The 27,296-nt window shown below is 42.2% G+C and overlaps 1 protein-coding gene across 6 annotated transcripts in view; it reads right to left on the reverse strand.

Annotated features, from left to right (window-relative positions):
* LOC110502387 (inactive ubiquitin carboxyl-terminal hydrolase 54) overlaps positions 1-27,296 on the reverse strand; it is a 113,988-nt gene that overhangs the window by 44,554 nt on the left and 42,138 nt on the right. For 3 of the 6 annotated variants that reach the window (XM_036959692.1, XM_036959694.1, XM_036959693.1), the window contains exon 2: positions 6,110-6,751. In XM_036959692.1, the coding sequence (XP_036815587.1) occupies positions 6,110-6,256 (147 nt within the window). In that variant the 5' untranslated portion in view covers positions 6,257-6,751. The remainder of the gene's footprint in view (positions 1-6,109; positions 6,752-27,296) is intronic. The other 3 variants (XM_036959696.1, XM_036959695.1, XM_036959697.1) reach the window with 1 other exon arrangement.

Below are 27,296 nucleotides of genomic sequence, written 5' to 3' on the forward strand. Positions count from 1 at the left end.
GTGTTTGACTGGGGGACCTTTCAGATGATTGTATGTGTGGGGTACAGAGATGAGAGAGTCATTTAAAAATCATGTTAAACACTTGTGTTGAACACTGAGTGAGTTCATGCAACTTATTATGTGACTTGTTAAGCACATTTTTACTCCTGAACCTATTTAGACTTGCCATAACAAAGGGATTGAATGCGTATTGACTCAAGACATTTCAGCTTTTCATTTTTTTATTAATTTGGAAAAATGTGGAAAAACATAATTCCACTGACATTACGGGGTACTGTGTGTAGGCTATATTTAATCCATTTTAAATTCAGGCTATAACACAACAACATGTGGAAGACGGCAAGGGGTGTCATTACTTTCTGAAGGCACTGTAGATGTTCAATGCCGGGTGTTCGGAAACGAGACACTAGAAGGCTGCAATCAATCTAAAGATACTTTAGACATGTTTCCATTATATCCTGTTTAAAGAGTACATATCAGTCTCGACATTAGTTTTGGATTCCATTCGTATGATAGGAAGCTGATACTTAAAAAGGCCAGAAGGTCCGTCCGTAGTCTTAAACTGGGTCATGGGTGTGAGTTACACTCAGATAGGTGTTTACAAACACAGGGGGTCAGTCTCTAGACGCTACATTTCTCCTTCTCTAATGTTTTCCCGTCTCCCATTTCGTACAACTCGACTGGTTCTTATTATGTGCCCTGGTATGCAGGTTTCACTTTCAAACATTTGAGCGAGATATGGGCTCCCTGGGGGAATCGGGCTTTCAGCTTGACCCCCCCCCCCCAGCCTCTGGAATGCACTCCCGGACCACCTGAAGGCACCACAGGCTTTGGGCTACTTTAGGAAAGGCTTTCTGTTGATAGCTGTGTTCTTTGGTGTCCACGCCACATGTAGTGTCAGCTGGGATCTTTGTGTCAGTTGCCCTGTGTCCATTTTCTTTCTTCTATTTGTGTTTTTTATTTTTGTATTTTATTTTATGCACTTTGAGATTATTCTGTATAATGAAAAGCTCTTTACAAATGTAATATAAATCATTCATTATTATTATCATCTGTTGGGACTGATGGAAAAGGTCAACTCAAAGACAATGGCCGTTTGTGTGTCCCTGCATTGCATGCCTCAAAAACCCAAAAGACCATGATGAGATAAAACTGTAACAGTGACGTTAGAGAGGTGTGAAGCTAAAGATATTTGTTCGGTCAGGCAGGTATTCACACTGTAGTGCTGAGCGATTAGGTTCGGTTTCTGTTCGATTTGAAATGTTTACATAAACATTAAATGCACGATACATTATGTGGGTTGAATGCTGTGGCAACACAGACTAAAACAATTAATACAAGTCCCATGATGGTAGTGACTGCCCATTACTGCTTATCACTTTTCATAATTTATTCACATGAATTTACTTGAATAAAATATTTCAATTGTGTATATTACATTTGTTTTATTTGATGACTTATTATTTACTCATTCCAAGTCATTGCATCTCTATAGAGCTGCTGGCTATGCTGTCTGACAAAATCACAATTGTAGTAGTTCTTCAAAGTAAATAAGGCATACTTTTATGACTGCCGAATACCAACTATCGTTCACTTAGATCATGTATTTTCAGATAGAAATACCTGGCAAAGCAACTGCTTTCTATCCCTCGCGATTGCACATTCTTATGCCTCTTTTACGTCGCAGGCGGATTATGGTCAGGGTAGTTAATTACCAAGTTTTCTGAGCTAAACTATGTTGAATATTGGCCTGTTAGGAACTTCATCTCCCTACCAGATTGCACTGATTTATCTCTAGAGAAACTGTGCATTGTGCGAATTGAGCTCACAGAAAAAAAGAAAGAAATGGAATTCAAGTTATTGAACTGATGTTGGTCAATTTGTTGTTTAAAAAATGATCTACACTTTGGTTCATCGCTCAGCATTATCACACTGCCAACCAGGGTGGGGTAATAGCTGATAACATGTAATCGTTACATGTAATCTGATAATTAATAAAACGTTTAGCTGTAAGCAGTTATGTAACCAGCAAAATGATTGTAATCAGATTACAGATACATTTGAAAAACTAAATGACTACTTCTTGGATTACTTTTAAGTTCAGAAAGGATATTGGATACTCTTTGTTTGACTTGAACGAATCTGACCACAACTCAGAGACCACTAGGATGACAGACCAAATGTGTTTGATGGATCCATTTTGTCTTCTTCAAGAAGTGTGTGTGTGTGTGTGTGTGTGTGTGTGTGTGTGTGTGTGTGTGTGTGTGTGTGTGTGTGTGTGTGTGAGAGAAAGAGAAGGCGAGAGATACAGAGATAGAGGAAGAGACCTTGTATCACCCCTTCCTCTATCCAAAGCTTGTGTCAAATTCTATCTGCCAGTGTGTGGGGAGCATGGAGCTTCTAACAGGAGGGCAGGAAGCACTCCCCTCCTCCTACGACTGAAAGGCACCATGGCAGACCCTCTTATCTAAGGCAGGAAGCACTCCCCATCTCCTACAACTGAAAGGCACCATGGCAGACCCTCTTATCTAAGGCAGTATGGTAGACCCTCTTATCTAAGGCAGTATGGTAGACCCTCTTATCTAAGGCAGTATGGTAGACCCTCTTATCTAAGGCAGTATGGTAGACCCTCTTATCTAAGGCAACATGGTAGACCCTCTTATCTAAGGCAGTATGGTAGACCCTCTTATCTAAGGCAGTATGGTAGACCCTCTTATCTAAGGCAGTATGGTAGAACCTCTTATCTAAGGCAGTATGGTAGACCCTCTTATCTAAGGCAACATGGTAGACCCTCTTATCTAAGGCAGTATGGCAGGTAGGTCGGTACTTCAGCTTTCAATAAACCCTTCCTCCCAGGGACGGTGATTTAGGGCTTTTAAATTAAACCCAGAGTACCACAGCTACCAGAAGTGGTTTCTGGGCTGAACTTTAAATGTTAAGATGGTGGGTAAGTGTTTTGAGCTGCATCAAATGAACATTACAATACAGTACAATAGGCTAAATCCTACTTAACAAGTATAAATAGACTGAAATCAAACCATTCTAATACCATACAGCCATATGCACATTTCTAGATTGCCCATTTAAATGCACAGTGGGTTGCAAACCTTCTGACATACAGTAGGCTTGCGCCCAACTCGGAATTTAACTGATTTCCGAGAATCCTTTCTAGATACCCATATTCAAACTTTATTGAAAAAAGTATTACTTTTTCAACAAAGTTATGCCTGTTAAGCCGTGTGTAGGCAAAAAAAAAGAGACAATACTAGAGAAGAACTTAATGAAACCTAGTTAACGCACAACATTTAATTTCAGACAAACAAAATGAATGTTTTCACCCCCGGGCTCTCGATGTGCTGTCTCTGCATATTGTTATGGCTTCCAGCAGCAGACAATACAATATCAGCTCCCCCCCATCTGTCTCCTGACTCATAACTGACACTAATATGTAGCTTTGGAGGTATTATCAGTCAGCTAAGCCACATTATTTCTATATGGTTGATTATATGGTAATCCAAAAATAGAGTGAAAACTAATGACAGGTTGTTTGGCTGGGTAATTATGGTGTGTGGCAGCATCTGTTTGACAGTTGTTTATGAGGTCTAAAAGCTTGGCTTAAGTCACAGGCGAGTGAGGCGACTGACTGCCTGGCAGGCACCATATTAAGCTGAGGAAATGCCTTTCCCATTTTCTCAGAAGTACGGTGTGAGTGGGTCCTCCCAGTCAAGCTGTCAATGACTGGGCAGCAGTCCCATGGAAGGCAATTGTAAGCATTTTCTCAAGCCACTTGTGTGCTTGTTCAAGTTGAATCCTTCTGGATGAGAGAGTGGACGAGAGCCTCCCACCCACTACGTCAAGTAAAGGGTCTAGGAGTACACTAATGAGAGGCTGGTTAACCAGGCATTTCATAAGACTCTAGCCTACTTCACCAGTCATTTATTTAACGTCCTTGTTGGTGTGGTGAATTTTAAGACAACTAAATAATGGATAGTTTTACTGTAGAACTAATTCATTGTTGTTATTGTTGTATGGGACTTAAGGATGAAACGGTTACCGGTTTCACGATAAACCTCTGTAAAATTCCCGAAGATTAGTTTTACCATTTCAAATTTGAAATATAATTAATTAACGATTACCACGGTTTGAAAAACACAGTAAATACTGTCCAGCATCAACCAAAGTTAGCAACGGTCTGACGCAGGTGCAGCGTGGGTTTTGTTTTGTGTGAAAACATGGCGGAAGGCAGTGGCAGCGCTCGGGAGATTTTTCAGCCTTCTAAGAGGACTAAATCTGAAGTGTGGACATATTTTGGGTTTTACCAGAATGCCGAGGGAAATGTAATCGAAGACGGTCACCCTGTCTGCAGGCAAAAAAAAAATTGCTGCGAAAGGGGGCAACATTTCAAATCTCTTGAGTCACCTTCGTGACCACCACCCACTACTTTATAGCGAATGCAAGGTAAAGTTAACGTTTAGCTCAATGCATGAAGCTTTCAGTGTCACCTACTGTTGTAAAAACACTACACGTTGTTCTGCTGCTGTATGCGTCGTGTGTCTGCAGACTATTCTCCCATTACACAGGACAACACGTTATGTAGTTTAATCACCAACCAACATATTTTGTTCATTTAAAATCCGGCAGAAGTCTACTTGTTTGTAAAAGTGAGAAATACTATAGACTCCTATACAAGACTCCTGTATTTATGCAAATTGTTGGGCTCATTGCAATTACTATCACTGTCTTCTTATGACTAATTTAATCAACTATGACTAATTTATATTTATGTCAATTGTGCATGGGGTCATTGCATATACTCAAATTCAACACAGAAGATTGTGTGTGTAAGTGAATAATAATAATTATTATTATTATAATGTAACAACACCAATAATAATAATAATACATGTGTTATTCCCTTGTTTACAGAGATGGGCGTGCAGCAGACAAACCCAGTGATGCTACTGGTCCCTCCTCATCTACAGTTGTGACACAGGCACCCACACCAAAAAAAAAATGCTCAAGACCTCACTGCAGCCCTTTTATATTACATTGCAAAGGACATGATGCCATTTCAAATTGTTGAGAGGCCTGTCTTTCTGTGGCTGATGAAGGTTGCCGTGCCTCACTACAATGTGAGTGCTGCTAATTTTATTCTTTTTTTTTTTTTTTCAATTTGATTTGCTTACTTGAGGTTGTGTTCATTTCAACCTGCACTAGGGAAACGTTTACCTCTCATGGCCACATGGTGCCATCTTTAATGTTATTATTTTTATGTATATGCACACAAAGTGCATAGTGCTGCTCATTTTATTTGTTTGTTGGTTTTCAATATAAAACCTTCTGAACACTTCCAGCACATTTGAACAATACCGCGATAACACTGATAACCGTGATCATTTTGGTCACTATAATCGTGATGTGACATTTTCATACCGTTTCATCTCTAAATTGGGTCTAAATGAACATTTGTAATTACGGTATTGCATCAGTAGAGGGATTAGTCTAGAACAAAGGCTGATTATAATGAGATCTATCAAATAGTTTTATATCGCTGACAGCTTGGAAATTGGACTATAACCCTGTGAAAATGACCCTGAGAATGTGGGTATGAGAAGACAAAAATGATGGCAAGCAGACTGAGTGGAAAACATTACCACACTGAAATATTTAAAGATACATTTAGAGCATGAAGATCTGGGGACTCGGTGTGTAGATCATGCTACATTAAAGTTATTGTTTCCCCCTCTGTCATGTCAAGCGAGGATAGTGAGAGAGCGAGAGAGAGAGAGAGAGAGAGAGACAGAGCGAGAGGACGAGAGGAAGTTGTGTTGCACTATAGTTTCCTTAGGGTGCCACACAGGACTGGTCTATTACTGTCAATTGATGTCGGTAATCGCTGCTCCTCCCCTGAAAACTCACAGCAGTCTGTGACTCTATGCAGAGTGATGAGATCAACCTCCACTCTACCACACTGAATACCTGTTGTCGACAGACACATCCCACCCTGCAGCCCACACATAACAAGACCAACACAAACACTTCAGACCTAAGCGGGAAAAAAACAAATAAGAAAAAATAAACATTTTTGTGTGTACGTGTGTGCCCCTACCTGCAGTGCGCTGTTGAGGAAGCAGCTGTTCTGGCCCGGCTCGTTGCTGAGTCCTTTACTGGGGGCGATGGACGTCATAGTGCGTGGGGTAAATATCCCCTGCAGCCCGCCGCTTCCGGACGCAAAGTAGTTCCTCTTCCAAGACATGGTCCTGGCTGTGAGTCACCTCTCCCCCCGGATCAACACTCAACAGTCCGCCCCCGTGACAAAACACACAGGGCCATCTTTGCAGAGTGGCAGAACAAAAAACGGAGAGTGAAAACCAGTGGGTGTGTAAAAAGGGGTAGTGGGACAGTTTTTAAATGGTTTGCTTTGTCTGATGGAGTCCAGAGACTCTAATGTCCCTATCGTAATATCAGGCAGCTTGTGTCCAGTCTTCAACACTCCTCCTCTGCCTTTCACACTCCCAGACGTTTGACAATAGGGGGCCTTGGTGACAGTAGTAGTTGTTGTTTCTGCTGCATGTGTGTCGACCTTCACTGGTGTGTCCTGCAAAGCCAAGTACAGCCGGGTCCTAGCTCCTCAACGACAGAAGCTCTCTACAGATGGGGGAGAGAAGTGAAAGGTCAGGGGTCAGTTTATCTTCCCTCCCGCTCTCCTGAATGTCTGAATGGAGCGGAGCTTCCCAGTTCTGCAGCAAATCTGAAGGAGGACAAGAAAAGAGAAGTTTATGAGCGGGCTCCCCCCGTCGCCTCTCCCAACCACCTCCCCTCACTGGCTTTATCACCCTTCTGCACTAAAGTCACAATATAATGAGATACAGTCAGGTCCAAAATGATTGTCACCCTTGATAAAGATGAACAAAAAAGGCTCTATAAAACACATAAGACAAATACTGAGCCATATTGCATGGAAACATTTATTATATTATATTAATACAATACTTAGAGAAAGAGATGTTTAACAAGTACATTTTAAAAAACGGGTCAAAATGATTGGCATCCCTGTTTTTAATACTCTAGCACCCTCCCCTTGAGAGGATAAAAACACCGAGCCTTTTTCTCAAAGGTTTTATGAGATTGGAGAACACTTTGGGAAGGACAGAATCTTTCCAGATCCTTTATCTATCGTCTGCGCTCATGGACTGCCCTTCTCAATTCAAACCACAGGTTTTCAATGGGGTTCAAGTCCAGAGACTGAGATGGCCATTGCAAAGTGTAGATTTTTTGGTCAACTACCAATTTCATTGTGGATTTTGATGTGTACTTGGGGTTATTGTCTTGCTGGAAGATCCACCTGCGGCCAGGTTTCAGCTTCCTGGCAGAGGCAACCGTTTTTTTGTCCTGGTACTTAGTAAAACTCACGATGCTGATGACCTTAACAAGGGCCCCTGGACCAGTGGAAGCCAAACAGCCCCATAACATCAAAGATCCACCACCATATTTTACAGTGGGTATGAGGTATCTGTTTTTCGACACCAAACCCACCACTTACGTTGGTTGTATCACTTGTTAAACAGAATGTCTTTATATGTGTGATTGTATTAGTAGAAAATAATATAATTAGACTTTTTTTTTTGTTGCATACAATACAGCTCAGTGTTAGTATTATTTATTTCATACAGTATGCTCATCTTTATCAACGGTGCCAATAATTTTGTATATTTACGATCAAGTCCCTCTCTCCAAGTCAGAGACCCATTTTTCCTCCAGTGCTGTCGTTGCCCTGCCTCTGTATTCACCCCCTCAATGTCCACAGGCCGTATGCAGATGTCTCCCCTGTCACCATGGTGGAAGGGTAGTAGATTTCCTGACAGTCATCCCATTTGCGGAGAGTAAAAGTGGGAGAATAAGAACAGCTCAGTCGAAGCCCACCCCCCACTGGGGATCCGCACGCTGTCTGCACATGTGCCTGGGACACCCTTCCCCTTTTCACTCCAGCACACACACACACACACACACCCGTACGGCTAATGCCTTGCGGAGACGTGGTAGTGTGACGTCAATCTGCACTCTAATCAGACTTCCACAGACAGGCTAAAGACAGCTGTGCGCCGTCCGAGCGGTGGACGGCCACACGCGTGAAAGTGATGATGAGGATGACAACAGAGAGAGTGGTTGCAAAAAAAGCCTTGTTATCATTGTCATACAGGTGAATATGATACATCTCAGCTTAAGTCCCATTGTCCTTGATGAGACGGAAGACAAGTTAGGGGGCTTTACATTAGGTGATCTTATTCAGCCATCCATTCAAATGCAATCAAACACTTCAGTAACACTGCATGAAAACACCCACACTCTGAGCAGCCACATAAAAGGTGATGATAATATAGGATTTTAGCACGCTGCATAAGATATTGCTGTTATGAAACCCTAATGCCCATGGTAACATTTATGATACTATGCAACATTTATGAGGTTTGGTGGCTGAAATTCTGAGCTCTTGGTGGTTTTTAGATGTAGGATCTTCATTTCATCACCCTGTTGTTGCAGAAAATGTGCGGCACAGCAGGAAACACAGTAGTAGTGTATTCCAGGTTAAAAAAAAGACTTCCAAAGTTTGTAATTTCCACTTTAAAATGTCTCTTGATTTGCCAAAAAATGGACCAACCCCTACAAAAATCTCCATTAATTATAATCCACAAAATAATTAACATTACCTGTTACTGCAGGATTATTGTCCGGGTGTGAGAAACTGGTCAAATTAACATCCTATATCTGTAATTAGGCTCTTTCTCACAAGTCCTTCCATATCCACCATCATCACAGTGTGCTTTTAATGCTCCGACTTGAGGGCAGAGCATTGAGTGAGATAAATGGGAGAGGGATAAAGAAGGAGTGAGAGAACAATGAAAGAGGTAATAAGGCTGAGGTACAGAGGAGTGCAAGAGTCAGTACATTCCTTTCCAATCACTTCGTCTTTGTTGCTGTGATGAATCGAGCCTCCTCTTCCGCTCCTCTTCCTCTCTTCTCTCTTCCGGGTGTGTTTACCCAGCACTCAGTCACAAGCTGACCTGTACTCATGATGTCACCAGACCACAGTCTGTCTGTGTTTGCTCTTTACAGCCCGGACCCGAGGCACTGACTGGCAGGATCAACCAACCTGTGGTGTACATACTATCTGACTCTCGCAGACAAAGTTTAAAGTTTTGTGTTTACAGAGAAACATCAATATTCACGAATGAGTCATTCATAAACTATTACTGTTAAATGTGGGAGGAAATGTCCGCCTTCCACACACTAAATGAATATGCTTTTCCGACACATTTATTTTTGTGACTGTGTCAGCAAGTAAAGATAAAATCGCCATTGCTTATTCAAAAAGGATAGACTTGGTGATCTTAAGGAAATTCTGAGAGCAAGACTAAGGCATGTGTATGTGTCTCACAGGAGATTGGTGGCACCTTAATTGGAGAGGACGGGTTCGTGGTAATGGCTGGAGCGGAATCAGTGGAATGGTATCAAACACATGGTTTCTATGTGTTTGATGCCATTCTCTTTACTCTGTTCCAGCCATTATTATGGTGTGTTGTCTACTCTGCACATCCATGTCTGTGTAAGAAGTGCTTGTTTACTACAAGGAGGAGGATCAACAGCCCATACACCCCTCCTGTCCTCTCTATCCCACAAGCCAAGTAAATGCTGCTGAAAGAGTCCAAAACAGTTCCTCTGCCAGACAAAAACAACACTTTCAGCGCTTGTGGTGGGAGTAAGTGTAGGCCAGAGCTGAAGGTCAGACAGACACACAGACTGTCTGGCTGGGCTGAGGGCTTGTGTAGGCATTTCCCAATAGGTGGGTGGTTGTGCAGCAGCCTAATCACCAGCGCAGGGAGGAGAGGGTTCAAAGGGAGGCTTAGCCATTTCCTGTAATGAGGTGGCTTGTTATCAGCAATGCTGGGTGCGAGTGTGTAGGACAGCTGGGGGTGCTCTAATAGGTGGAGTGTTGTGTCGTTATCGTCCCAGCTGGGTGTTCCCCACCAAGGGAGAGGTTAAGGGGGTTCGTAGCATGCTATACAGCTAACTAGCGTTTTGTCTGCGGGGTGGGCGAGAGAGTTCAGTTAAGAGGCAGGTCATGTGGGTGGATTAGCCTGATCAGACAATGCGTAGGATTAGTCTGTCCCGTTGTTCAGGGATCTGTCTGGTCCTGGGAGGGAAGAAGACCTGACTAGCCTAGCCGCTACGCTGACATGAAGCCCATATTAGCTTCACCATAGACACATGTCTGCTGGGCTGTAGGAGGCTCCCTCAGCATGGCCCATGGCCACTGTGTTTCTGCAGTGGTACACAACACCTCATGGCCAGGGACAGCCCCAGGGAGCCAGTAAACATGCAGCTAGTCTCAGATGCTCATGGAATAAGATCAGATTCCCTCCGTCCATGCTGCCTGCACATGGGCTCATTACAGACCGCTCAGATAAAATGTTCTCAAAAAGCCATCATTGTCACAGAGAGCTAAATCATTGCCACAAGAGCTAAATGATTCCTAACCAGTAGGCTAATTGAGACACTAGATTGGGATATGTAGTGTATATTGTGAAACTACACTGCAAGCATAGCCTTAGCAGTCCATAGGTGTGATTCCTCATGAAACCAGGGGGTGAAAATACCATTATTTGGGGGATTTTCACAACATTTAACCCATAGAATGGTCCTTTGGATAAAGGATTGTTGACAGATATTTGACATTTGTAGGTACTGAATACAAATATAAAAGCAGCATGTAAAGTGTTGGTCCCATGTTTCATGAGCTGAAATAAAAGATCCCAGAAATGTTACAAACGCACAAAAAGCTTATTTCTCAAAAATGTTGTGCACAAATTTGTTTCCATCCCTGTTAGTGAGCATTTCTCCTTTGACAAGATAATCCGTTCCCCTGACAGGTGTGGCATATCAAGATGCTGATTAAACAGCATGACCAACTGGCCTCACAACCGCAGACCATGTGTAACAACGCCAGCCCAGGACCTCCACATCCGGCTTCTTCACCTGCAGGATCGACTGAGGCCAGCCACCCAGACAGCTGATGAAACTGAGGAGTATTTTTGTCTGTAATAAAGGCCATTTGTGGGGGGAAAATCATTCTGATTGGCTGGGCCTGGCTCCCCAGTGGGTGAGACTGGCTCCCAAGTGGGTTGGCCTATGCCTTCCAAGGCCCACCCATGGCTGCTCCCCTGCCCAGTCATGTGAAATCCATAGATTATCGCCCAATTAATTGATTTCAACTGACTGATTTCCTTATATGAACTGTAACTCAGTAAAATTGTTGAAATTGTTTCATGTTGCGTTTATATTTTTGTTCAGTATAAAGCATAATTGAGAAATAATTCATTAAAATGAGCATATTTATGATATTTTGGCCTTACCCATGCCTCATTTAAGACTCCATAATGTTTCATATGTAGGTGCTACAATGGAAAAATTGGTGTCATATGAAGTGTTACCGCTTCCTCCGAAATATGAGTGGTATTTTGATTTCCCCTCCCCCAAAGAAATATTTGGGAAATGTTTCAATATTTTGTTGAACATAATATGGCATATCAAAGTCCCAGAGTGGGATCTCTGTAGTCAGAGTAAGATTACTACATGCCTTTGAGTAGGCCTTACATACGAACGATTAGGAGAATCAAAAGTAGAAAAGGGAATCAATACCCATAAATCTGCAACAAAATTAATCATGGTCCTTCATAAGAAAGATCCATTCTAATGCAAACCACACAGGATGAAGCTGGACATTTGTGGCAGTGTGACACTGACTTGGCAGTGCACACAGTGTGACCCGCCAATTTGGATTAATTTGAATGAACTCCGTGAGGCAAAATGACTGAGCTGAGTGCTAGAGAGACAGAATACCACCTGAAGACATTAAATGGACCTTTCAACAGTCATTTCACCCATTCTGTCTACCATACATCACATCACATCACATAAAGCGGGAAAAGACTTCTTCAAAGATTCCCCATGAAATGAAAACAGCTTTATGTCCCAGGGAAAGACCATTCGGGTGCTTGAAAAGTATCAACAAGAGTAAAAAGCTGGTTAAAGCTTAAAGAGCGTTACACTTCCTCGAACTCTATACTGCCTAGGATTAAGAAAATGAAGCCTGAGGAGACTCTTCGTTGCAATTCAAGCTTAAAAGGGCAGTGCAGTCAAACACGTAATTTTACTGATTTTTAAATGATATTTCCACACTATGAGGTCAAAATAACTCTAAGAAATTGTGAACATTATGATAATACCCTTTTAGTGCAAGAGCTTAAAATATATAAACTCAGCAAAAAAAGAAACGTCCTCTCACTGTCAACTGCGTTGATTTTCAGCAAACTTAACATGTGCAAATATTTGTATGAACATAACAAAAATTCAACAACTGAGACGTAAACTGAACAAGTTTCACAGACGTGACAAACAGAAATGGAATAATGTATCCCTGAATAAAGGAGGGGTCAAAAGTAACAGTCAGTATCTGGAGTGGCCACCAGCTGCATTAAGTACCGCAGTGCATCTCCTACTCATGGACTGCACCAGATTTGCCAGTTCTTAATGTGAGATGTTACCCCACTCTTCCACCAAGGCACCTGCAAGTTCCTGGACATTTCTGGGGGGGAATGGCCCTAGCCCTCACCCTCCGATACAACAGGTCCCAGACGTGCTCAATGGGATTGAGATCCGGGCTCTTCGCTGGCCATGGCAGAACACTGACATTCCTGTCTTGCAGGAAATCACGCACAGAACGAGCTGTATGGCTGATGGCATTGTCATGCTGGAGGGTCATGTCAGGATGAGCCTGCAGGAAGGGTACCACATGAGGGAGGAGGATGTCTTCCCTCTAACGCACAGCGTTGAGATTGCCTGCAATGACAACAAGCTCAGTCCGATGATGCTGTGACACACCGCCCCAGACCATGACGGACCCTCCACCTCCAAATCGATCCCGCTCCAGAGTACAGGCCTCAGTGTAACGCTGATTCCTTCGAGGATAAATGTGAATCCGTCCATCACCCCTGGTGAGACAAAATCACGACTTGTCAGTGAAGAGCACTTTTTGCTAGTCCTGTCTGGTCCACGTTGTTGCCGGTGATGTCTGGTGAGGACCTGCCTTACAACAGGCCTATAAGCCATCAGTCCAGCCTCTCTCAGCCTATTGCGGACAATCAGAGCACTGATGGAGGGATTGTGCCTTCCTGGTGTAACTCGGGCAGTTGTTGTTGCCATCCTGCACCTGTCCCGTAGGTGTGATGTTCAGATGTACTGATCCTGTGCAGGTGTTGCTACACGTGGTCTGCCACTGTAAGGATAGCGCTGTCTTAGGCGTCTCACAGTATGGCCATTGCAATTTATTGCTCTGGCCACATCTGCAGTCCTCATGCCTCCTTGCAGCATGCCTAAGGCACGTTCAGGCAGATGAGCAGGGACCCTGGGCATCTTTCTTTTGGTGTTTTTCAGAGTCAGTAGAAAGGATTCTTTAGTGTCCTAAGTTTGCATAACTGTAACTTTAATTGCCTACTATCTGTAAACTGTTAGTGTCTCAACGACCATTCCATAGGTACATGTTCATACATTTTTTATGGTTCATTAAACAAGCATGGGAAACAGTGTTGAAACCCTTCACAATGAAGATCTGTGAAGTTATTTGGATTTTTACGAATTTTCTTTGAAAGACAGGGTCCTAAAAAAGGGACGTTTCTTTTTGGCTAAGTTTATATACAAAACACCTGGAATTTCAGCCTGTTCAGGTGGGATGGAGTTTTTGGCACACAGCATGACATCACAATTTTATCTGATTATTCTGACCAATGACCAGTCATGTTTTATGTGTATATGTATCCACCTACTTCGATGGGGTAAGGCTCTAGAGTCCAGACCAGAGTTCCCCAACTGGCGGCCCGCGGACCAAATTTGGCCTGAACAAAATATATACACATACAGTGGGGCAAAAAAGTATTTAGTCAGCCACCAATTGTGCAAGGTCTCCCGCTTAAAAAGATGAGAGAGGCCTGTCATTTTCATCATAGGTACACTTCAACTATGACAGACAAAATTAGATTTTTTTTCTCCAGAAAATCACATTGTAGGATTTTTAATGAATTTATTTGCAAATTATGGTGGAAAATAAGTATTTGGTCACCTACAAACAAGCAAGATTTCTGGCTCTCACAGACCTATAACTTCTTTTTTAAGAGGCTCCTCTGTCCTCCACTCATTACCTGCATTAATGGCACCTGTTTGAACTTGTTATCAGTATAAAAGACACCTGTCCACAACCTCAAACAGTCACACTCCAAACTTCACTATGGCCAAGACGAAAGAGCTGTCAAAGGACACCAGAAACAAAATTGTAGACCTGCACCAGGCTGGGAAGACTGAATCTGCAATAGGTAAGCAGCTTGGTTTGAAGAAATCAACTGTGGGAGCAATTATTAGGAAATGGAAGACATACAAGACCACTGATAATCTCCCTCGATCTGGGGCTCCACGCAAGATCTCACCCCATGGGGTCAAAATGATCACAAGAACGGTGAGCAAAAATCCCAGAACAAGACAGGGGGCCTAGTGAATGACCTGCAGAGAGCTGGGACCAAAGTAACAAAGCCTACCATCAGTAACACACTACGCCGCTAGAGACTCAAATCCTGCAGTCCCAGACGTGCCCCCCTGCTTAAGCCAGTACATGTCCAGGCCCGTCTGAAGTTTGTTAGAGAGCATTTGGATGATCCAGAAGAAGATTGGGAGAATGTCATATGGTCAGATGACACCACAGTAGGTATGGTGTTCTTTGGATGCTGAGTTGCATCCAAAGAACACCATACCTACTGTGAAGCATGGGGGTGGAAACATCATGCTTGGGGGCTGTTTTACTGCAAAGGGACCAGGACGACTGATCTGTGTAAAGGAAAGAATGAATGGGGCCATATATCGTGAGATTTTGAGTGAAAACCTCCTTCCATCAGCAAGGGCATTGAAGATGAAACGTGGCTGGGTCTTTCAGCATGACAATGATCCCAAACACACCGCCCGGGCAATGAAGGAGTGGCTTCGTAAGAAGCATTTCAAGGTCCTGGCCTAGCCAGTCTCCAGATCTCAACCCCATAGAAAATCTTTGGAGGGAGTTGAAAGTCCGTGTTGCCCAGCAACAGCCCCAAAACATCACTGCTCTAGAGGAGATCGGCATGGAGGAATGGGCCAAAATACCAGCAACAGTGTGGGAAAACCTTGTGAAGACTTACAGAAAACGTTTGACCTCTGTAGTTGCCAACAAAGGGTATATAACAAAGTATTGAGATAAACTTTTGTTATTGACCAAATACTTATTTTCCACCATAATTTGCAAATAAATTCATTAAAAAAATCATACAATGTGATTTTCAGGATTTTTTTTTCTCATTTTGTCTGTCATAGTTGAAGTGTACCTATGATGAAAATTACAGGCCTCTCTCATCTTTTTAAGTGGGAGAACTTGCACAATTGGTGGCTGACTAAATACTTTTTTGCCCCACTGTATGTATGTATATATATATATATATATACATACAGTGCCTTGCGAAAGTATTCGGCCCCCTTGAACTTTGCGACCTTTTGCCACATTTCAGGCTTCAAACATAAAGATATAAAACTGTATTTTTTTGTGAAGACTCAACAACAAGTGGGACACAATCATGAAGTGGAACGACATTTATTGGATATTTCAAACTTTAACAAATCAAAAACTGAAAAATTGGGCGTGCAAAATTATTCAGCCCCCTTAAGTTAATACTTTGTAGCGCCACCTTTTGCTGCGATTACAGCTGTAAGTCGCTTAGGGTATGTCTCTATCAGTTTTGCACATCGAGAGACTGACATTTCTTCCCATTCCTCCTTGCAAAACAGCTCGAGCTCAGTGAGGTTGGATGGAGAGCATTTGTGAACAGCAGTTTTCAGTTCTTTCCACAGATTCTCGATTGGATTCAGGTCTGGACTTTGACTTGGCCATTCTAACACCTGGATATGTTTATTTTTGAACCATTCCATTGTAGATTTTGCTTTATGTTTTGGATCATTGTCTTGTTGGAAGACAAATCTCCGTCCCAGTCTCAGGTCTTTTGCAGACTCCATCAGGTTTTCTTCCAGAATGGTCCTGTATTTGGCTCCATCCATCTTCCCATCAATTTTAACCATCTTCCCTGTCCCTGCTGAAGAAAAGCAGGCCCAAACCATGATGCTGCCACCACCATGTTTGACAGTGGGGATGGTGTGTTGCTTTTACGTCAAACATAACGTTTTGCATTGTTGCCAAAAAGTTCAATTTTGGTTTCATCTGACCAGAGCACCTTCTTCCACATGTTTGGTGTGTCTCCCAGGTGGCTTGTGGCAAACTTTAACCGACACTTTTTATGGATATCTTTAAGAAATGGCTTTCTTCTTGCCACTTCCATAAAGGCCAGATTTGTGCAATATACGACTGATTGTTGTCCTATGGACAGAGTCTCCCACCTCAGCTGTAGATCTCTGCAGTTCATCCAGAGTGATCATGGGCCTCTTGGCTGCATCTCTGATCAGTCTTCTCCTTGTATGAGCTGAAAGTTTAGAGGGACGGCCAGGTCTTGGTAGATTTGCAGTGGTCTGATACTCCTTCCATTTCAATATTATCGCTTGCACAGTGCTCCTTGGGATGTTCAAAGCTTGGGAAATCTTTTTGTATCCAAATCCGGCTTTAAACTTCTTCACAACAGTATCTCGGACCTGCCTGGTGTGTTCCTTGTTCTTCATGATGCTCTCTGCGCTTTTAACGGACCTCTGAGACTATCACAGTGCAGGTGCATTTATACAGAGACTTGATTACACACAGGTGGATTGTATTTATCATCATTAGTCATTTAGGTCAACATTGGATCATTCAGAGATCCTCACTGAACTTCTGGAGAGAGTTTGCTGCACTGAAAGTAAAGGGGCTGAATAATTTTGCACGCCCAATTTTTCAGTTTTTGATTTGTTAAAAAAGTTTGAAATATCCAATAAATGTCCTTCCACTTCATGATTGTGTCCCACTTGTTGTTGATTTTTCACAAAAAAATACAGTTTTATATCTTTATGTTTGAAGCCTGAAATGTGGCAAAAGGTCGCAAAGTTCAAGGGGGCCAAATACTTTCGCAAGGCACTGTATATATATATATATATATATATATATATATATATATATATATATATATATATATATATATATATATATATATATATATATATATATATACACACACACATATACATACACATACTGAACAAAAATATAAGCGCAACATGTAAAGCGCCCCATGTTTCATGAGCTGGAATAAAAGATCCCAGAAATATTCCTTACACACAAAATCATATTTCTCTCAAATGTTGTGCACAAACTTGTCTACATCCCTGTTAGTGAGCATGTCTCCTTTCCCAAGATAATCCATCCACCTACCTGACAGGTGTGGCATATCAAGAAGCTGATTAAACAGCATGATCATTACACAGTGCACCACTCTAAAATGTGCAGTTTTGTCACACAACACAATGCCACAGAAGTCTCAAGTTTTGAGGGAGCGTGCAATTGGTATGCTGACTGCAGGAATGTCCATTAGAGCTGTTGCCAGATAATTTTATGTTAATTTCTCTACCATAAGCCAATGTCGTTTTAGAGAATTTGGCGGTACTTACAAAAAGCCTCATAACTCAGTAAAATCAATTAAATTGTTGCGTTTATATTGATGTTCAGTAAATATATATACTGCACCGGTCAAAGGTTTGGACACACCTACTCATTCAAGGGTTTTTCTCTATTTTTACTATTTTTTACATTGTAGAATAATAGTGAATACATCAAAACTATAAAACAACACATGGAATCATGTAGTAACCATAACACCTTTTGCCTTGATGACAGCTTTGCACACTCTTGACATTCTCCCAACCATCTTCATGAGGTAGTCACCTGGAATGCTTTTCCAACAGTCTTGAAGGAGTTCCCACATATGCTGAGCACTTGTTGGCTGCTTTTCCTTCACTCTGCGGTCCAACTCATCATGATGTTGAGAGGTATCTGTTACTGTGAAGCATTTATTTGGGCTGCAATCTAAGCTGCAGTTAACTCTAATGAACGTATCCTCTGCAGCAGAGGTAACTCTGCGTCTTACTTTCCTGCGGCAGCCCTCATGAGAGCCAGTTTCATCATAGGCTTGATGGTTTTTGCAACTGCACTTGAAGAAACTTTAAAAGCTCCTGAAATGTTCTGGATTGACCGACCTTCATGTCTTAAAGTAATGATGGACTGTCATTTCTCTTTGCTTATTTGAGCTATTCTTGCCATAATATGGACTTGGTCTTTTACCAAATAGGGCTATCTTCTGTATACCACCCCTACCTCGTCACAACACAACTGATTGGCTCAAATTCCACAAATTAACTTTTAACAAGGTACACCTGTTAATTGAAATGCATTCCAGGTGACTACCTCATGAAGCTGGTTGAATGAATGCCAGGATTGTGCAAAGCTGTCATCAAGGCAAAGGGTGGCTACTTTGAAGAATATAAATGATAAATATATTTTGATTTGTTTAACACTTTTTTGGTTACTACATGATTCCATATGTATTATTTCACGGTGTTGATGTCTTCACTATTATTCAATAATGTATGAAATAGTAAAAATAAAGAAAAAGCCTGGAATAAGTTGGTGTGTCCAAACTTTTGAAAGGTACTGTATATATATATATATATATATATATATATATATATATATATGTCTTATTGTTATAATAAAAAAAGACATAAAGGGCTGTAAAAACACAACTCCAAGTGATTTTAATTTTGGAAATAGAGAGACACAGTACCAGTCAAAAGTTTGGACACACCTACTCATTCAAGGGTTTTTGAGGCATATATATATTTAAAAAAATGTTCCATCCTAAAAATTAGGAATAAGTAAAGGCTTTGATTTCTGGTCAAACAGATGGAAAAGGGGTCTTAGACAACATCTATTAGCGAAAGGATGAACATTTATTAGAAATACATCAAAACCAATATTGTTGAAGTAAAGAACCCTGCCAACTAATATCCAACACTTATATTTAGTTTCTGATACATTATCTGCCTTCTGTAAGTTTAAGAAACATTGACTTGTGCCTTGTAATTACGTAACCAAAAACTCACATATTTTCAAGGTATTTTCAAATGTATCTCCTTCATGAGGAGGGAGGATAATGAAGGTTCACAGAAGTAACAAGTAAAGGTAGACCTACCAATGTTTTTACTGATTTCAAGTTTGTTTATGAATTATTAAAAATAACAACGCTGTTACTAAATTGGCAACATAATTACTGCAACTGAATTGGTTACAATGGGAAATCATAGTTGTCACAAACCACAGCTGGGTCACCTGCTACTGTCCTCCCTACCACCGGTATACTGTTAAGTTCAGCTCATAACTGTTTTCTTTCTCTTTCTGTCGTCTGCACAACCCCTCCCTCTCTCCCTCTCCTTTCTCTGTCTCTATCCAGTCAATGTCACCTCTCCAGGCTCTTACTGACACCTACCCTCTTCCCATTTACTGTAACAAGCCTCCTCACCCACCGAGCTGACCCCGGACGTTCCATGGACTTTGAAAAGTCCGCCCTGCCGGACCAAAGCTGGACCAATCAGACGTCTATGTTTCACAAGTTTGGACAGCCCAGTACAGTACAGTAGAGCACAGTACAGTAAAGTACAGTACAGTAAAGTAGAATACACTAGAGTACAGTACAGTACAGTGTACTGTATTGTACTGTACTGAACTCTACTGTGCTGTACTGTGATGCCCAAACTTGTAAAACATACGACGTCTAGGATTGGTTCAGATTTGGTCTGGCCGGAACAACCGAATGTGGTCTTGTTACGGGGTGGAGCGCATTCAAATAATAGCCCGTGTGTAGAATAATACCCAAATATGTGAAATAAGGATATTGCATATTGCTACCTTCGTATACCTATTCAGGATACATCACCATGAAGAGTATGAAATGCTATTTCCTTGACAATCACTGGCTGACAAAATTTCATGACCGCAACAGCCCTAGTCTGAACACCAGAAACGGTTTATGCCTTAGGAAACTCTTCCAATGTGAAATTGCTATTGGCATGCCATGATGTTGTTTCACTTTCATTAGAGACAAGTGAGGAGGACAGTTTGGCCATGCTGGCGTTGACATTCTCTCCTTAATGAAGACCGTAAGCAGTCTCACCGTCGAGCAAACTCGCACCCTAGTCTGACAGTAACGTCATCAGCTACTGGTGATTTTATCACAGTCTACTACTGCCAAGCAGTCCTCTTTAGGAACGAACAGTGTGACACGTGAAAACAAGAGCCCTGCTGGTGAGAATCAAACCACCATTAAACCAAGAGCCAAGGCTCTGGAAGATTCTGGCTTAGACTACTGAGAATCAGTCAAAAGGCAAATCAATGCATGAACAGTTCGAGGGGACTCAATGTGGGATAGTATGCCAATGAAAACGTTGGTTGCACAATGAAAAAAAGGGTCACTTGAAGTAGAGAAAAACTATTCCAGCAGCCTAACCTGAATAACTGGCCTCTGACCTGCCAAATGATAAAACATCTGTCCCCGGCTCACATTGCTGGTAAATCTGGGCTGTTTAGTCATTTAATCTGCCCTCATAAATGTTTTAATGTGGAATTACTGTATTTATGTAATCAGCCACAGTCAGTGCTTCATTTGTAAATCGAGAGGTGCCGGAACAAAAAGTGAGGGGTGACCTGGGGAGTTGAGGTATTGTAACTCATGAAAAAAAAAAGCTTTCTAATAAAACATATCACATTTGTGTAGTGGCATAGAGCAGTATGTAGAGGCACTTCTAGAAGTTGCACACATGGGAGAAAAAAATGTGTAGCCTAGGGTCCGCTAAAATGTTGGCCTTTTATAAACGCTGTCATGCAATTGTTATGTAATTTTACATGACTGGAGACTTTGGAAGAACCTTGATTTAATAACGCACAAATGATGGAAATGGCTTCTTTGACACGGACAAACTGAGAATCTGAGATCAATAAAAACCTGTCTTGAATCTATCAATAGCCTAGGCCTAAGTGCGTGGAGACATATTGTAGGCTACAATATGAGGAGGAAATTATAGTCCTAAAAATGTTTTCCAGTGTCACTGACTCACCCAATCACTCGCTGGTGATGGCCGAGGCGCACGTACCAAAAGCCTCTCTCTCTCTCTCTCTTTTGTAAAACAATATAAGGAAGTTGATCAAATATTTTGGTAGTCTACAGCATAGTCTGCTTCCCAACCTGCGTTTTCCCTCGATTGTATTTGAAATATTGCGAAAAGCCTGTTTTGTCTGTGCTGTTTTTTCCCTGACATATTTGCCCCACGTTCCCGACTGTAGGTTGTTCCTTGTTATTGGGCTTCAATCCACAACTATTGGGCCTCTGTCGCTAAATTATAGGCATTTTCGTGGTGTAGTAGGCTATTCAGAATGATTTCATTTATTTTCTGAACAGACAGCAGTAATTCTATAACTTTGGCTAATGTATTTCAATTAATCAGGGCTGCTGCAGTTCGTGCAGAACCCTTCGCGTGGCTATGATTCTATAAATAAATAAATGATGAAGTGCAATGCTGGAGAGATGAGAGTTGCATGTCTATCAGAGTAGAGAGATCATAGAAAGTGAATCTCATTCTAGTTATGTGAGAGATGCTGGCATGCTTCTCACACAGCCACCGCCACCCGTTGGTCTCAAACATTGGTTACAATGTTGCGCAAACCATAAACTCGGCCGGCCCAACCCAAATAAACTTTTAGAATATTAGGCTGAAAATCAACTTTTTCACATGTATTTTTTCGTGGGGGCAGGATAATTACCTAAGAGGCAACTGGAATGAACTTTGATTGCTTTTATTGGAATTTTTACATTGCAAAAAGTGAAAATTATATTAATGCCATGAGGTACCTGATCCGGCCAAATAGGTAACGGAACAAAACAGTCCAAAACGGAGAGGTGCAGGATCCGTCTCAAATTAAGCACTGGCCACAGAACCATTTCAAATGACCTGGCCTGGAAGATAGTTCTAACATGGGAGGGGAGGGGGAGAACGAGACATACAAAATGTATCTTGAAATAACCTTGCATAATTAATGGTTTATTGTTAAAATCTTAAAGGGGAATTTCACCCTGGCTCTGCCATGGCATATAGTCATTACTATATTAACTACACGGGCGGCAGGGTAGTGGTTAGAGCGTTGGACTAGTAACTGGAAGGTTGCAAGTTCAAACCCCCAAACTGACAAGGTACAAATCTGTCATTCTGCCCCTGAACAGGCAGTTAACCCACTGTTCCTAGGCTGTCATTGAAAATAAGAATTTGTTTTTAACTGACTTGCCTAGTTAAAAAAAAAACATTGAGTTTTTATAATAAACATCACAATTGTCCAAACCACAAGCTACAACTCGCACATTTTAATTTCACTGGTAAAATCGTAAAGTTTCAACTCCTGGTGTATTCGTCTGCTCATAGTGAACCACAAAGTCCGACATTCATAGCGGAAGCTGATACCGCCCACTAGGTAAAAGGGGCGTGCCCACAAATGTGAATAATATTGTTGTTTACTTTCGAACGACCAACAAGCTATTCTAAGAACCTCTCTAGGCAAGTTATTTCTTTGAACGTTTGCTTTTCATTGTTTGTCATCATGCCGGTGCGGTGTTCTGTGCCTGGCTGTGCTAAGGGGAGCCTAGTGGTTAGAGCATTGGACTAGTAACCGGAAGGTTGCAAGGTCAAATCCCTGAGCTGACAAGGTACAAATCTGTCATTCTGCCCCTGAACAGGCAGTTAACCCACTGTTCCTAGGCCGTCATTGAAAATATGGAATTGTTCTTAACTGACTTGCAGAGTAAAATAAAAAAAATTACAAACAAGAGCAAAAATATTTTACCGTTCTACCTACCAGAGATTCCCCCTGATTCTGCTTGTGGCTTGCAGCTATCAAGAATGATGCGGTGACCAAAGATTATCAGAGGGATTTTCAGGCTGAACTGATGGGGAATCCATTTTACAACAGCTGAGAAGTGGTAGCTACATGTTTGTTTGTTCTATCTTTGACTGACGTTAGCTATCGTAAACTATTTCAAGCTACTCTTATTTGGTATCTCAATTTGGTAGCCATCTATTCCACCCGTGTCTGGAAAACACTCCATAACTAAAAATAGAAGTGTCGATATAGCTAACTCACTCTCTGTGTGTTGGAAGCAATGATGAATGTGTATACATCGTCTATGGTTGGTTCTCAGCCAGTCTCAGATGGCTAGCAGTCTCGCTGCCAATTTAGTGACACTAGTTAACTAACAGCAAGCTGACAATATTGAAATGTCCATGTTAAGTATTCTTAGCTAGCCAGTCTAATAGAGATCAATACAATTAGTGGGGTGGTTAAATTGTGTATTGTTCTGTATTTTGTTGTAGGTAGAACAGAATCTCATTCCACCAAAATGCGCTTCCAACCCTAGCTCTGGACAAGGTGAAGGTAAGTTGGCCAAAATATTTACAAGCTGATGGCTAAAATAGCTCAATTTACAGTAAGCATGGTATAAATGTAACAGTATAACTTTAGTCCGTCCCCTCGCCCCGACCTGGGCGCGAACCAGGGACGATCTGCACACGTCAACAGTCACCCTCGAAGCATCGTTACCCATCGCTCCACAAAAGCCACAGCACTTGCAGAGCAAGGGGAGCCACTACTTCAAGGTCTCAGAGCGAGTGACGTCACCGATTGAAACGCTACCAGCGCGCACCACCACTAACTAGCTAGCCATTTCGCATCGGCTACATACACATGAATTGGGTAGTGTTTGTATGCAAGATGTGTCATGGGGTTGCAAGTGGTTAAAGGTAGCCTGAGGACGGAAGAGTACCTTCCAGACCATGTAATGAATTTAGTCTACCCATCTTCTCTTTTTACCTTTTCGTTTTGTAAAACCCAGGTTATCTGGAGTCATTCCACAGTGCCCTGCTGAAAGGGCCGTTTGGGTACACAAGCATGAGGGAGCAGACACACCTTGCGGTTATGGAACACAACAAGATTATGGGACAGAAACCAGCCAGGGACACTGAAAGGTATAAAATCAAGACTACAACTGTATTGACACAACCACCTCATTCTTTTCTCTGTTCAGATTCTCAAAACACAATACTCAGAGCATGCGCAGACCAGCTGGCCGGTGTGTTTACGGACATATTCAATCACTCCCTATCCCAGTCTGTTGTCCCCACATGCTTCAAGATGGCTACCATTGTTCCTGTACCCAAGAAGGCAAAGATAACTGAACTAAATGACTACTGCCCGTAGCACTCACTTCTGTCATTATGAAGTGCTTTGAGAGGCTAGTCAAAGATCATATCACCACCACCTACTGGTCACCCTAGACCCACTTCAGTTTGCATACTGCCCCAACAGGTCCAGAGATGACGCAATTGCAATCACACTGCCCTATCCCATCTGGACAAAAATAATACCTATGTAAGAATGCTGTTCATTGACTACAGCTCAGCATTCAACACCATAGTACCCTCCAAGCTCATCATCAAGCTGAAGGCCCTGGGTCTCAACCCCACCCTGTGCAACTGGGTCCTTGGACTTTCTGACGGGCCGCCCCCAGGTGGTGAAGGTAGGAAATAACATATCCACTTCGCTGACCCTCAACACTGGGGCCCCACAAGGGTACGTGCTCAGCCCTCTCCTGTACTCCCTGTTCACCCACGACTGCATGGCCATGCCTGCTAACAACTCAATCATCAAGTTTGCAGATGACACAACAGTAGTGTGCTTGATCACCAATAACGACGAGACGGCCTACAGGGAGGAGGTGAGGGCACTCGGAGTGTGATGTCAGGAAAACGATCATCAAGTACAACAACCACCTGAGCCACTGCCTGTTCATACTGCCTGCCTATCATCCAGAAGGCGAGGTCAGTACAGGTGCATCAAAGCTGGGACCGAGAGACTGAAAAACAGCTTCTATCTCAAGGCCATTAGACTTGTTAAATAGCAATCACTAACTCCGAGAGGCCGCTGCCTACATTGAGACCCAATCACTGGTCACTTTAATAAATGGATCACTAGTCACTTTAAACAATGCCACTTTAAATGCCACTTTAATAATGTTTACATATCTTACATTACTCATATCACATGTATACATTGTATTTTATACCATCTAGTGTATCTTGCCTATGTCGCTCGGCCATCGCTCATCCATATACTTATATGTACATATTCTCATGCACCCGTTTAGATTTGTGTGTATTAGGTAGTTGTTGGGGAATTGTTAGATATTACTGCACTGTCAGAACTAGAAGCACAAGCACTGCTACACTCGCATTACCATGTGTATGTAACCAATAAAATTTGATTTGATTTTGAAGACATGCCTACAAAATTCCCCTGCAAAGGGCTACTCCTGACAAGAATGATCTGTTAAAGTCAATTGGCTGGGGGAGATTTACAGACAGTACTTTGAGATGAGGAAGGGGGTTTTGATGTGCAGGGTTCTGCTTAGACAGAAAATGTATTGTTGTGTGTGTGAGAGCGATTGAGGTGCCATTTCTCCCATACACAACACTTCATACTGTGTAAGAACCGCCTTCCTACTTCTCATACCTTCTTTAGCCCCCTAGCCCATTCACTTTGTTGGCTGAATTTTCCTCTCAAAAGCAACTCCCAATGTCCCCTTATTGTCCCTAAACAATACACTAGCCAGTCCCATTCGGTTGATACAGTACCTTTACCAATGTGTTACCCTTACCAGCGTTTTGCCCTACGTTGCTCCTAAATCTTCTGGAAGAGGACCAAACAGTTGGTGGTTAAGAAGTCCTACACCATTTTCAGCAGAGTCTTATCCGTTTGGCCATTTACCGCAGACAGGACAAGCCCATCGTCATAAGCACAAACAGTCTCAGCTTCCCCAGCCCACCATGCCGAACATAATTGCTACTGTAACGAAGTTGGGTAAAGGACTATGGCTGCGTTTACACAGGCAGCCCAATTTTGACCAGTTCTGAAAAAGATCTGATGTGATTAAGATCAATTAGTAGAAAAAATATCAGAATTGGGCTGCCTGTGTAAACGCAGCCAGTGTGGCTCAGTATAAGGCAATGTCGAACACACAGGAGGCTGCTGAGGAGAGGATGGCTCATAATAATGACCGGAGTGAATGGAATGGCATCAAACACATAGAAATCATGTGTTTGATACCATTCCACTATTTCCGCTCCAGCCATTACCACGAGCCTGTCCTCCCCAATTAAGGTGCCACCAACCTCCTGTGGTAGAACAGTGGTCTCCAACCCTGTTCCTGGAGAACTACTCTCCTGTAGGTTTTTCGCATCAACCTCAGTTGTAACTAACTTGGTTCAGCTGATCAACCAGCTAATTATTAGAATCAGGTGTGCTAGATTTAGGTTGGAGTGAAGACCTACAGAATGGTAGCTCTGCATGAACAGGGTTGGAGAGTCCTGATTTAAAACACCATAAAATAAATCTGGATATTTTCTATCAATCTTTGAAATTTGTCTGCCCTGGTGGATTTACAGGAGATATTTATATAAGCTGTATATGGCTCTGTAGCATCAAACAGATGCTAGACATTCAGATATCCAAAGACTGTTTGTTTATTTGTCAAATTCTAAAATACAGGGGAGAATACACTCTTTAATGCTAACTCAAGAGAACTAGGTATTACAATAAGAATGTTATAACCTGTAAGCCTTTGCAAAATGCCACAAAGCAGGACTACCCCCCCCCCCCCCCTCCCCGGAAGCCATCACAGAGTGCGCAAAGCCCTGACCTGCCTTCCTCCTGGGCAATTATGTGTGAAACACATTTCACCCTCCTAGAAATGCCTCAGACTATGAAAACAAGCCCAGATTCCCCCAGAGGGAAATTCCCCCTTTTATGGCTGACACCTGATTCTCTCAGTCATTCACACACACTTATGATTTAGAATTGAGATGACTTGCTAGATGGGTACAGGTGGGGAGACGCTGGAGAAATTATAAGCATGCTGTGGGTTGATGTGAGGACACACAACACAAGTGTGCAGTGTGCACATTGAAACCCCCCCTCCCCCTTCCTGGCTGCTTTTCTGCACACTAGCAGAGCTCTGGCAGACAGCAGGGGGTAGGGGTAGCCTGCGAACGTAGGAAAAGGGGTGATTCAGTACATTTCAGCGCCCAAAGAAAACAGGGCAGATAAA

This window comes from Oncorhynchus mykiss, chromosome 23, assembly GCF_013265735.2.
Source record: "Oncorhynchus mykiss isolate Arlee chromosome 23, USDA_OmykA_1.1, whole genome shotgun sequence".
Lineage (NCBI taxonomy): Eukaryota > Metazoa > Chordata > Actinopteri > Salmoniformes > Salmonidae > Oncorhynchus > Oncorhynchus mykiss.